We start from the raw sequence: 12,741 nt of genomic DNA, 5'->3' as shown, positions 1-12,741 counted from the left end.
ATATGTGATCGTGACCGTTAATCTTGTAAGCTACAAGGAAATCCTGGTAGTTAAACCTTAATCCCTCCATCAAAAGGGCCTTTTTATAGTATTTTCGAACAAATAAAACGAATCAGAATGCGTATTCCCGTACAATCTCTTGGTCCCCCACAGGATCAACGGTGTAAACTGCCCCTCCCACTGTTAGATTTTCATATCCACTCACGCGATTAAGCTTATCATTCAACAAATAGACGCTCGGACTTATCGGGATAATAAAAGAAAAAATAATTACCGATTTGGTGACGCGTCTCCATTTCATTGGTCGGTATCAACTGTTTTTATTTTTATTTTTATGGAATAAAGTAGACCTCCGTGAGAGGCGATAAATACAAACGGTGAGTACACGCTGGTGCAGTTATTACCCTCCCCCCACCTCTCCATTTTCTTCCCTCTTTCTCCCCGTGCATGAGACCCATCTTTTGGTGGTTTCCTTTCAAATCCCCATCCAATTTCGTACTCCCCTCTCGCGATCTCCCTCTCTTTTCCTCTCAAACTCATGAATTTTGCTTCAGAGTCGAAATGAAGATACAATGCAATGGTGAGGAGAGTTTCCTTCAGATAAGACCGTAAGATCTCGGAATCTCTCAACCAGGTCTGTATTTTTGCCTTCATTTTTCTTTTTTTTCAGATTCAAAAGGCAGTCGAACCTGCTATTGTTTGGCCGCATTTCCTAATTTAATTTTCTGCAATTGACTCAACGAGTCTTTAAGTGAGTCGACTCGTCGATGTTTCGTACTAGGCATTTATCCGAGAAAGAGAAACAAACAAACAAACTGTTTGTGGTTTTAGTCACGGATTTTGGTACTTTTGTTTGTGCAGAGTACTTTTGCACGAGCTTCTGTAAGGATGGGAAAGAAGGCGAGTTGGTTCACGTCAGTAAAGAAAGTTTTCAAATCCTCAAACAAGGACTTGGAGAAGAAGGTGAGTTCTGCCTGTAACTGATATTTCCTGTTTCTTTGTCTGTACTCAGAAATTTCTGCCTGTAACTAGAATTTCCTTTTTCTTTGTCTCTACTGAGAAATTGCCCAAATCTCTTTTCAGTGTCGGTAGTTTTCGACTTTCTAATTTATCCCTCCTGAAATGGAATATATCATGTGGTAGAAACAGAACTGGTGTTTTCATTTGCAATGATATCGTCAGACTCATCATCTGACCGAAAAAAAAAGAAAAAGAAAAGTTGATGATCTAAGACGTGTTTGGAATTTTGCAATGATCATTGTTGTTTTTTGTAATTATATTCTGAATTGTACTCATAAGTGAACTCCATCTGCGAGAAGGAAAATGCGGAGAAATGGGAGCAAGAAATGCCGGAAATAGTGTCGTTGGAACATTTTCCGGCGGAAACTTCGCCGGACGGTACGAATGAGGAGAGCACGTTGGAGTCTCCATCGGAAATTGAGGATAGAAATCATGCAATTGCTGTTGCGGTGGCAACTGCTGCGGCTGCAGAAGCGGCAGTGGCAGCAGCTGCGGCGGCCGCCAAAGTCGTCCGGCTAGCCGGTTATCGGCGCCAGTCTGAGGCAGATAGAGCGGCCACCTTGATTCAGTCGTTTTACAGAGGGTACCTGGTAAGTAAGTAATAATGATAAATCTGTGGGAAGTGATATTTCTACCCCTTTTGTTTGTCTTTTTCTAAAAATGCATGTATTTTCACCCATTTTATTTGTTTTTTTTTGGGGAAAAAATGACAAATAAAAGGAGCGAAAATACTGAAATTGATGGTGGAACTAAATTACCCTTTTGTCCTTGGCTGTTAGATGGGACAAAAGTGGTCCGAGAAATCAGCCATTCACTTTCTTTCGAAAGATTAATATTACTAAAAAGGGATTTGTTAGGGATCATCACAGAATCCATTTCGCAGACTGGCTGATGCATGAGAGAGCAGCCACCTAGGCTCCCTATTCAACAGATTTTGTCTTATTCGTTTAATCCATCTGAGGTGGCTACTCTCTCATGAAACAGGCGGTCCGCGAAATACCATATGGGATGGCCCCTAGCAAATCCCTATAAAAAGGTGTTCTTTTTTCCATCTCAGCCCTTCACAAAAGGAAAAATAAAATAAAATAGTGAAAGCTGATAGTCGAAGACTGATTGAAAAAAAATCTAATAATCAACCCAACAACATTTTTCTCAAAAATATGTTGTATACTATGTAATTCCTCTTCAAAACAGTCATGTAGAGACATTGATACGCACACCCCATTTGTTTTGATACTCACACTCACGTGCAACTTGGCTTGGGAAGCCTTATGTTATCACGTGACTATTTGATACTACGGGGCGTTCCTCGTGATGTCACAGTGTTGGATCACGCGTAAATGCCATTCCCGGTGTCGATATGGATTTATAAAGAAGCGACAGGACTCCAATTTCACATCCAAATGGATGGCTGTTATTCTTCCACCTTAATTTCGACGGACTACATTTTACCTAACGGCTATCACTAATCCGCATTGTGGGTCCAAGTCAATCTGATCGACGGCTGCAAAAATCAAATTTGAGAAGTGAAACCTCAATAGGACTCAGGATTCTTCAAACATAATCGCCCGTGGGGCTTGACTAGTGGTGGCCCACCAAATCAATGGTCCTAGTCCCATGTGGGAGCAAAGAGTAATTGTTAGAATTGAATAGTAAGAGAGACCATCCGCTTGTTGTCAGAAAATTTGGTATCCATCGCTGCTACAATCTATATATAATGCATTCTGCTACAATGGTCCAAGGAATTTGGACCAAACATTTCCACGGCACATGATTACAGTGGTTAGAGGCATTTATTTGGTAACTTGAGACCAATCACTATGGTGGTTGGCTCCGTGCCAATTCCAAAAGGACTTCTTATCCACTCCATCACTCCATCTTCTAGCAGACACTCCATTTTTTTTTAATGTTTGTCGAACCGAACATCAATTGTCAGTGAAAAATGTTGGCACTACAAAGTCCATATTAATGCTCACATTATACCACATGGTAGAATATCGGGTGCCCTTATTGGCTTTTAAAGCAACATTAGAATTAGGAGGAATGCTTCACCTGGACGTGACCTTATTGTTGTACAATGAGGCGACCCACTACGGTATAGTGAGTTCCCCATTAGGTTGATTCCAAACGTGGGCTAACAGCTTTTTGTTGGAATAGTAATATAAAGTCACTTGGTAATATTTTCTTTAAGAAGGGGCATTCCTAGAATGTGTTAAAAAGTCTACTAAAGAGAGTTTTATCTTTAGCAGTTTTATCTTTAGCTGGGTTATTTTTTCTTCTAAAGAAGTGGATTTGGGGCTTTTCTTTACTAGAAAAGGGTTTTCTCTCTCCAAGGGTTTCTTCTTCTTCTTCCTTTGCAAGAATTAGATCCAAGGTTATTGGGGTTCATTTTATGGTGTTTTTGGGTTGTGAAGACATTGTAAAGAGGGAGTTGGGTTTTTGCTTGAGTTGTAAGAAGAGGCTGTTGGTGGGGTTTTCACCATTGTTGGAGAGGTAAGGGTTTTAACCATTGTTTGTAATTTCCCATTGTTGATAGTGAAGTTTACTGTCGGATTGCCTGTGGAGTAGGCCAAAGTGCCGAACCACGCAAATCTCTTGTGTCTCTTGCTCTCTTGTTTTCTTTATTTATTTTCATACACTCTTGATTTGTGTACATACTCGTTTGGGCTAATTCCGTAGGTTGATATTTTGGCGTGTGGGAGAGATTTTAGGAACGTATGAGACGTCTACTCTTTTAATATCTATAATGGCTTTCTTTACTCACATATATTTGAGAACGAATGCCTTCTTCTTCTGAATGATCTCTTCGAAAAACAATCGGTTCTCAAGAAAAGCCCCCACATCTTTGTTCTTGGTTTTCAACAATTTTTTTCTTGATTTTACTGTTGTTTGCGATACGGGCGATAGCGAGTTCATGGATCAATTCTCTGCACGGAAGAGATCTTGAAGGATGGTTGAATCTTGTGAGCCAAAAGCTGGCGAACACAGTGCAGACTGGGGCGTTTTGACTCTAAAGAGAGCGTCGTTTCTGATGTGCCTTTATCCATTTACACAGGCTATTTCTAACATTTTCTTGATCTATATATTTTTATTATTTTGATAGATTATGGTTAGATCTAATATTAAATATTAACAGAAAAATTCCTAAATAGATTATTTGACAAAATCTCCAACACTTAAACTACAAGGATCTAGAACATTATCATGATTCATTAGCTAATTTTGGCCATTTTTCGAAATTCATCTCTCTCAAGTCTCAGTCACCTCCTTCTCTTCTCCAACTATTGATCCTAAGTTTTTATTCCACTGCATCCTGCTGCGGCTCACACTTTCTCGTCCTCATCCTCTCACTCACCCTCTTTTGAGAATTTTAATAGTGTAAAATGCAAATAGGACCCAAATGGACCAAATCGGTGACCCAGACATAATAAATATATTCGAAGAACACTCCTAATCTCCGAATCTGATGCGATCATGATTAAAACGTAGGTGGATCCGTTGACAACCCTCGTATTCGTTTGTGTGCATGGTTTTGTAGGCCCGAAGGGCACTGCGTGCGCTGAGGGGACTTGTAAGGCTACAAGCACTCGTACGAGGCCACAACGTGAGAAAACAGGCACAGATGACAATGCGCTGCATGCAAGCCCTCGTACGGGTGCAGGCCAGAGTTAGAACAAGACGTCTCCAACTAGCCCACGGAAAGCTCCACCAGAAAGTTGGTGAGGAAGGAGAAAGAGATGGGGAGGAAGAAGACGAAGAAGAAATGATGGGGAAGAGAAATTGTTACATGAAGAACTTCGGATCTGAGAACTGGGATGGAAGACACCAAAGCTTGGAGACTGTGAAGGCCAATTCTCAGCGGAAACACGATGCTGTGATCAGACGGGAGAGAGCACTTGCCTATGCTTTTAGTTATAAGGTGAGTTTTTAGAACTCTAATGCATAGAAACAAAATCAGGATGTTGAAGCATAATTGATTAAATAACACCAACTCTAACCGCTTAAGCTCTCCAAGTAGTTTGTTGTTTCACTTGGTACCTCACTGCAGGTCTTGGGTTCTAAAGCCTGTATAGTCCAGTGCTTTTCAAAATGTATTGTACCGCTTACTCTATATGATGATCCAAACCGCTCATTTCATGGATCCTAGCCTTCTGATCTCAGGTGGAAATGCGTATTATGGAAATATTTATAGATCGGAGGGTTGGGATCAACCTATGGAAATAATTTTGGGGCACAAGCTATTTAGGTTGTGGCCAATGAAATGGACAGTTGGATAATCCTATTGTACCGTACATTTTGAAAAACACTGCACCATTCGGGCTTACACCAAATAGAAAACAACTCCATGAGGAGGGATGTTGAAGTATATTTGATTAAATGAATTTTTCATGTGGTGCCTGAGCGTCAAGACCGGTGAAGGCGGGAAACAACACCAACTCTAAGCGCTTAAGCTTTTGAAGTGATTGGTTGTTTCACAAAGGAAGAAACACGTGCAATGTAACTTTTAGGGGCTGTTTGGATATGTGAATTTTAAAATCCAGGTTTTAGTTTGAAAGCGGTGTCAAATTCTGGATTTTACAATCCGTTATCCTGAGTAAGAAATCCAAGTTTTAGAAATCTCAGAAATCTCTCCCCCATCTTGAGATTTCTAAAACCTGGGAACGCGGGAGGATCTTATACTCTCTCGCTGGATGAAAAGAGGGGTGGTCTCCTTCTCTCAATCATGAGGAGATCGAAGGTTTTAAAATACTATATCCAAACGGCTCCTTAACTTTTTGAGAGAATCATGGTCAAATGAATCTTTATAACTTTGTAGTCTTCCATATGTAAAAGCAGCAACAGGAACAACTCTGGCAATCTGACCAAAATCCCAATGTGAGCTTCTACGGAAAGGAGGCAGAGAAGCCCCAGTGGGGATGGAACTGGCTCGAGCGTTGGATGGCCACTCAACCATGGCAAGCCCGAAATATGGCTCCACCGCCCGAGAGCTCCTATGTGACCATCACCAACACGGACAACACTTCCGAGAAAACTGTCGAGATGGACATGGCACGACCCTCCGCTTTCGATCATCTTTCTCAAAGCCCTGTTGAAACGGCCCCGTTCCCAAGCCAACAACGTTACAGCAGCACCTTCTCGGACAGGCCCGGCCCGGGTCATCCGGTAGAGGCCCGTAGAGACGTTTCTGTTGTCCCCAGCTATATGGCTCCCACCCAGTCGGCTAAAGCCAAGGCCCGGACTCATGGTGCAACCAAGCAGCGGGTTCCAGTGGCATTTCAGTGGAACACATCGACAAGGTCGGGTGGTGACTCGTCGAGTTCCGGCGGAGGGACAACAATCTACCCGCCAAGGAGCCCAATCCCGAAAGGGCTTGGGGTGCCCATGCCTTCACGAAGGCTCACCGGCTACAGCCCTGATTCAAGTTGCGGCAATGATCGGATGCCACCTTCTGTTAGGCATGGACGGTGGAACAATTTCGGGTGAGCACCTAATATAATGGAAAAATACCTTTTTTGCTTCTTTTTTTTTCCTTTTTTTTTTCTTTTAGTAATTTATTTGAGATGACTGTATGCTTATTCTTTTTACTACTTTATTTTTCTTGTAAGTATGTTGCAATTAACGAGCTTTTCTATGACATATTAAAGAATGTTGATGCCCAATATCCCACAAGACACAAGGTTTGACAATTGGATTTGGGCTCCTTTTATATGGATTGTTACTACAGAACGACTATGAATAAGGTCGCTTATTTAGAGTTAGAAGAAGTTTCCTGGTCATGTAAATTCAAGACCGTTGTTTTGTAGAACAATCACGAGGCGATCTACATGGTTTTAATATCCCATCAAGGATAAACATCCCATGCCTAAGATAGAGGACTAGAGAAACCAATGGGTTTTTCTTCATGGTTAAATTATGCATGATGGAGAGGAGCCCATCATCCTCCGATCCAGGATCATTGGATCAACATATTGTTAGAAGCATTTGTCAGGACTTATTACTGTCATTAGGATCAGCGGATCTAATAATGCACAGGAGGAAAGCTTGTAGCCCAATTGCATAATATCCCTTCTTTCTAGCAATTTCCTTTTTATAAACTAGCTCGCCTTGTTATCACACCGGAATCAATCCTAGCGATTATTGGTAGGTTCGACATAGGAACTTATGAATGGAAAGTGATATATTCGCCCTCTTTTTCTTACTTTAGACAGCCCCCTCTAGTGTATTTATGACTACTCTTTTACACTAGAGAGAGTTGTCCCAAGTAAGAAAAGGGGGCGAATATATCATTTTCCTTGTAGAAATTGGAATGCTGACCTGGTGGACCACCATGAGGCAACCCACATGGTATTAGGACCTGTTCGTTTTAGATTGTGGCAATCGGGGCTCACAATTGGTTCCCACCGTATAAAACGAACAAGGCCTAGGGAATTGTTCATTTTGTATTAGCCCACAAGTATTTTCTGTTTTTTTTGGTGGTAAGCCAGGATCGAACCTCCTACCTCAAGGTTCCAAAAGTGATTCTTTGACTTAAAATTTTTTTGTTCTTCTTTTTGTTTTAAAACAAAAACCCGGAATTTATCTAGGAACCCAGCAAGGCACCTTAAAATTTTATTAAAATGGAATTATTTAAATTAAACAAAAATTTGAGTCCAATAATTAAGGGTGCAACTTGGGTCAGGTCTGATTGAGCTTTTGTTTAAAAAATGAACTGGAATCAAATTGAACCTCTCTCGAATTTCTGGTAAAAGCTGAACCGAATTCCCAAAAATCAACCAGGGATGCACCCGTACCAATATTAAGTTTTGGAAACTCAGAATCAATTCTCAAAATCCACAACAGAGAGGGCCTTAGTCTCATTCTAAATGGACATTCTAACACTAAGCTAGGCCTTATGGATCAAGGGACTATGATCATCAAATCAGGGCAGGGCAGGGCAAACGAGAAGAGGTTGGACTTTTGTTAGCCATTTAGTTCAATGGACCTGATCACATGAAGAAGTTGGAAGCCAGGTTTTCTTAGGTTTTTTCTATAAAAAAGTGTAAATTGTTGTTGATAACAAATACAATTGAAGCTCTTATATTTCATATCCATGGTGGCATCTTTCAAATAATGGATGGCATATGTGCAAATGGAGGCCATTTGTTCAACTATTCAAATTAGTCTTTGCCACAGAAAAACCCTTTCAAAAAATGGAAAATTTTCAATTAAATGTTAGCCATGTGTTAATATAATTTCTATCTAATTATCCATGTACAGAACACCAATTGAATTATTCAAATTTTATTGTGGGTCCTAGCTCGAATCTTGAATCCTCTTCTCTCCAAGCAAACCCCATCCTCTTTAGCCACGTGTCACGAGCTTATCCATGACTTTCAGACACAAACAAGCAAATCCACGTGGCATCTTCCGATAGGACTACGAGGTCTGTCCAAAACCAAACGTTACCACAATGAGGTTTCAGAAAATAGCATAATCCCGATTATCCCCAGTCCTCATCAAGATAGATGATTAGATTCTAGTTGAAAACCCACTCGATCAGTCCATCCCACGTGCCAACGTACGCATGCGTCGCCTTTAAAGGGCACTGTAGTGAGAAATCCAAAGAAAAGAAATCAGGAAAAAATGGGGTGTGCGTCGTCTAAACGAGTGGAGGCGGACATCTACCGTCCGACGCAAAGAAGCATATCTCTATTGGACATCCACGCCATGGAAGAGCCGTGGCTCGTCAACACCAAAGAGCTTCAGCTTGATGATGAGAAGCCCACTCACTTACCGGCTCCAATCCTCGAGAAGCTCGACAAGTTCGAGCTCGCGTCCGATGTGCCTCATTCCTGGACCGAAGTCAGCAAGGCTTTGGAGGATCTCAAGCCCACGTTCAACCACATACCTGTAGCCCACCACCCGGTAACTATTCTCACTCAACACCCGGCGCAGGATAGCCCCAAGCCCGCCAAACCCCCTAAAAAGAGCCCCTCCTTCCACACGCTGGAAGAACTCGATGCCAAACTATCCAAAAAAACCGAACCCACCGTTCCAATTACAACCCTGCCGGAATCCAATGGCTTTAAGCAGTCTAAGAAAACTGCGGCCCCAATCCCGGCGATATCACTGCCGGCTTCCGGCGGGTCTAATTCACTGAAGGAGAACATCTTCATTGTGATGGATAGATTGGAAAGGGAGAAAGAAGGGAAGGGAGCGAGAAACTTGGACCGTAGGATCGGCGCCAGGGGCCGGCGGGACCCACTTGCTGGGTTCCCGGAGAAATGTCCGCCGGGTGGGGCCGACGCGGTGGTGCTCTACACGACCACGCTGCGCGGGGTCCGTCGAACGTTCGAGGATTGCCAGTGTGCGCGTTCGGTGATCCAAGCCTACGGTGTTCCGGTGGACGAGCGTGACGTGGCGCTGCACGGGGGTTTCTTGGAGGAACTGAGAGAGCTCATGGGGGAAGGAGTGAGTGTACCGAGATTGTTTGTGAAGGGGAGGTACATAGGAGGGGTGGATGAGGTGGTGGAGCTAAACGAGACATGTAGGCTCGTGGACGTTTTGGGTACGGTTGGGTTCGCCAAAGGGTTCGCAAACGAGTGCGAGGGGTGCGGTGGTGCGCGGTTTGTCTTGTGTTTGGAATGTAGTGGGAGTTGTAAGGTGTTGAGTGAGGATAAGAAGGGGACTGTTAGGTGTGCAGAGTGTAATGAGAACGGGTTAGTCCAATGCCCGCTTTGTCATTGATTGGTGGCACGGGTCTGATTGTGTTATGCTGGTTTGGGGGTTTATATATGTGGGGACCATCCTATTTTATGGTGTTGTAGATTCTAGGTCACTCGTCTACTGGGTCCCATCAGGGTGGACCAGGCCACGGGTGTCTACTCCATCACATCTGAGAGCATTCTAGCTAGGGCCTTGCCCACAACAAGAATAGTGTAGATATACACAGAGTGGGCCCATTTGTATAATTATTGGCGTTAGCAGAGATGCAATCATGGTTGGATTCTTGTTCTAATATTGTATTTTGATGAGACATAAAATGAACTTATGGTTAAACAGATAGACTATTGTCCTTTTAAGTTGGCTCCTGATATTGGCACCACCATATTTTGAAAATGGGCGGAACTCACCTCGTTGCTTGGCTGCTGAGAGCTTTTTGGGGATTCTAATTAGGGTTGTAACTCGGGTCGGGTTTTGAAGAACCCTACCCTACCTGAGAAACTATCTCGGGTCGGGTCGGTTTTTTTTTTTCGGGAAAACCCATGATTCTCAAACCCGGCCCTACCCATGATAATTTCTCAAGTTGGGTCGGGCTGGGCCGGATTTTTTAGGTTGATGCAGTTTTTAGCTTGATTTGATGAATACGCTAGCATGAAAAAACAAAATTGAATATAGAGATTAAAGTAAATGTAAACAATGGTTTAGCAATTGAAAAATGATTTATAGTCTAACAAGAGCCCAGCCCTAATAACCTGTTTGCAAAGTCTCCTTCCAATCACAGGAAAACTATTATAAAATAATTTCCCAAGTAAAACTTTTATATATAAACATTGTCACCGAGTAATATAAACATTGATGAATCCACTAAATTTTTTATCCTGGATAGTAAAAGGCATGGGTTAGTTTCTTCTTCCCTGGTTCTTCTCCCTGGTTTTAGATTTAGTTTTATTGTATTTTTGTCTCAAATCTTTGTTTCATGCAATGGCATCAATGGAGGATCAGCCTCTTGATGCTTCTCATCTTGGGGAGCATCTCTCTATTTCTACTGAACAGGTAGATAACTCCTCCTCGCATGAGATCTCTGATGAGGATTCCACTCCCCAACCCTTTGCAAATCTGAGAATCGGGTGGTCACCAGGTTTCCAAGGCAGAGAAAATTTGGAAAAAATCGACGCAAAAGATCCATCTTCCTCAGAGATACCAGCATTTCTGGAAATGGAGTTATTGTCATCTCAAGTTGAAGAATATCATCAACCCTCTCCTTTGGAACCAGCAGCCTTAGAAAGAGAAAATGATTTAGGAGAACAGATTTCTTCCAAGGATGAACTTCATTTTCTGCTCTCCCTTCTTCCTTTGATGAACCCAGCACCATCATTTCAGAAAGTGAACCTGAACTATCATCCTTTGCAGAGCTGGTTAAATACAAAATTGAAGCAACTCCATTCCCATCTGAGAAACTATTGAAAATTCGAGATTCAATAGTCAGAGGAGATCTCGACAATCTTCAAGTATCAGTGAAGGATAAAATGAAGTATCTAAAACTCTTAGACAAAGAGATCAGTTCATCCAAATCTGAGAGTGGTTTGTCATCCAAAAAAAGAAAGAACTCAAGGAAGACATCCAAATCCCACATCAAGCAGAAGATTGAAGAGGATATTTTTGAGATTCTAAATGGTAGGATCAATGAGTTAAACACCTCCATGGATGAACTCTCTCCTTCTGAGTTAAACACCTCCATTGATTCGCCGGAAGAGAATTCTGTAGAGAAATCTATTGCATCTTTTGTCCCTGACCGGAATACCACTTGTCCTGGCCTGAATACCACCATTCAGAGAAAAACTCCTTGAAATCTGTTGAAAAACATCTTTCAAATTTGGTGCTACATCAGTCTAAGAGTTCTGTCCCATCTGCTGGTTCATTAAATGCTAATGGGATGTAGAAATTTGCTTCTGTCTTATCCAATGTGATGGAAGTTTCCTGCCCTGACTTAATTCAAATTAAAGCAAATACTAGTAAGGATAAAGACCATGGAAAAAAGTCTCTATTTGCCTCCAACAACATTAAATGCCCTGACCAGGCAATAAACTGTGTTGATTCTCTAAGGCATAAAGTGCTGTCAAATGGGTCTTCTACCTGCCTTTCGTCCATCCCCTCTGAAAACCAACTCCATGTTGTGGGTTCTTCTCCTGTGGCTACCAACAGCCCTCTTGCTCCTTCTAATCCCTCTCATGCAAATCATGAGAGGATTTCTGAAGCCATTATCAGCAAAGATAAGCAGTTGTCCCCATGGAATAATCTGTTCTCTGAATCATCTTCCCCTCCCACCCCAACCAATCTTGAACACATCATTCCTAAGGATTTTGAAAAAACCAATATGTCATTACTCTTTCAAGATGCAGAAATTCTGAAGCATGAAAACAAATGGGCAAATTGCCTTGTCGGATATTTTCTGGGGAAAAAACCTTATTTTGTCTCCCTTCGAGATGGTCTCACTCGCAAATGGAAACTTAAAGGCTCCCTTCAAATGTTTACCATGGAACATGGGTCCTTCCTCTTTAATTTTTCCTGTGCTGAAGATTGTTCTCGGGTTCTGGAAGACTCGGGACAAAACTATGGAGGAAGGCCGCTGATCCTCCAAAGATGGAACCCAGATATTTCAATGGAATTTTTTTTTTTGCTGGAAGTCCCTATTTGGATTAGGCTCTATGGTCTGCACCTAAAGTTTTGGAATCCTCACTGCCTGAGTAGGATAGCTAGTTTGATTGGCAAACCCCTATACATGGACTCACAAACCGCAGAGACTACTAGGCTCAATTATGCAAAATTGTGTGTCCTGGTTACAGCAAATAATCCTCTCCCAGACTCTATTAAGCTATGTACTTCTTCAGGGGAGATCACTCAAGAAATATCTTATGAATGGAAGCCCAAAGCCTGCTCCTATTGCAAGGATTCTGGGCATCTGTCTGAAGACTGTATCAACCATCAAGTGCACCTCCGTCCTAGGAAGGAATGGAGGCC

The 12,741-nt window shown here is 42.2% G+C and overlaps 2 protein-coding genes across 2 annotated transcripts; both read left to right on the top strand.

Moving 5' to 3' along the window:
- Window positions 1-373: 373 nt before the first annotated feature.
- IQD21 (IQ-domain 21) lies at window positions 374-6,735 on the top strand. The gene is made up of 5 exons (XM_077373414.1): window positions 374-634; window positions 862-963; window positions 1,320-1,610; window positions 4,559-4,939; window positions 5,857-6,735. The coding sequence occupies exons 2-5, from the start codon at window positions 889-891 to the stop codon at window positions 6,502-6,504; spliced, it is 1,395 nt and encodes a 464-aa protein (XP_077229529.1). The 5' UTR covers window positions 374-634; window positions 862-888; the 3' UTR covers window positions 6,505-6,735.
- A 1,827-nt stretch (window positions 6,736-8,562) lies between these two features.
- Window positions 8,563-10,063, top strand: LOC143860749 (Glutaredoxin family protein). The gene has a single exon (XM_077371563.1). The coding sequence runs from the start codon at window positions 8,644-8,646 to the stop codon at window positions 9,745-9,747; it is 1,104 nt and encodes a 367-aa protein (XP_077227678.1). The 5' UTR covers window positions 8,563-8,643; the 3' UTR covers window positions 9,748-10,063.
- The last annotated feature ends 2,678 nt before the right edge of the window (window positions 10,064-12,741 follow it).

The sequence above is a fragment of the Tasmannia lanceolata genome, unplaced genomic scaffold, assembly GCF_043159265.1.
Source record: "Tasmannia lanceolata isolate RefF3 unplaced genomic scaffold, GAP_Taslan_0.1 ptg000037l, whole genome shotgun sequence".
NCBI lineage: Eukaryota > Viridiplantae > Streptophyta > Magnoliopsida > Canellales > Winteraceae > Tasmannia > Tasmannia lanceolata.
The sequence above is the reverse complement of the archived record's forward strand: the minus strand, read 5'-3'. Positions and strand labels throughout refer to the sequence as shown.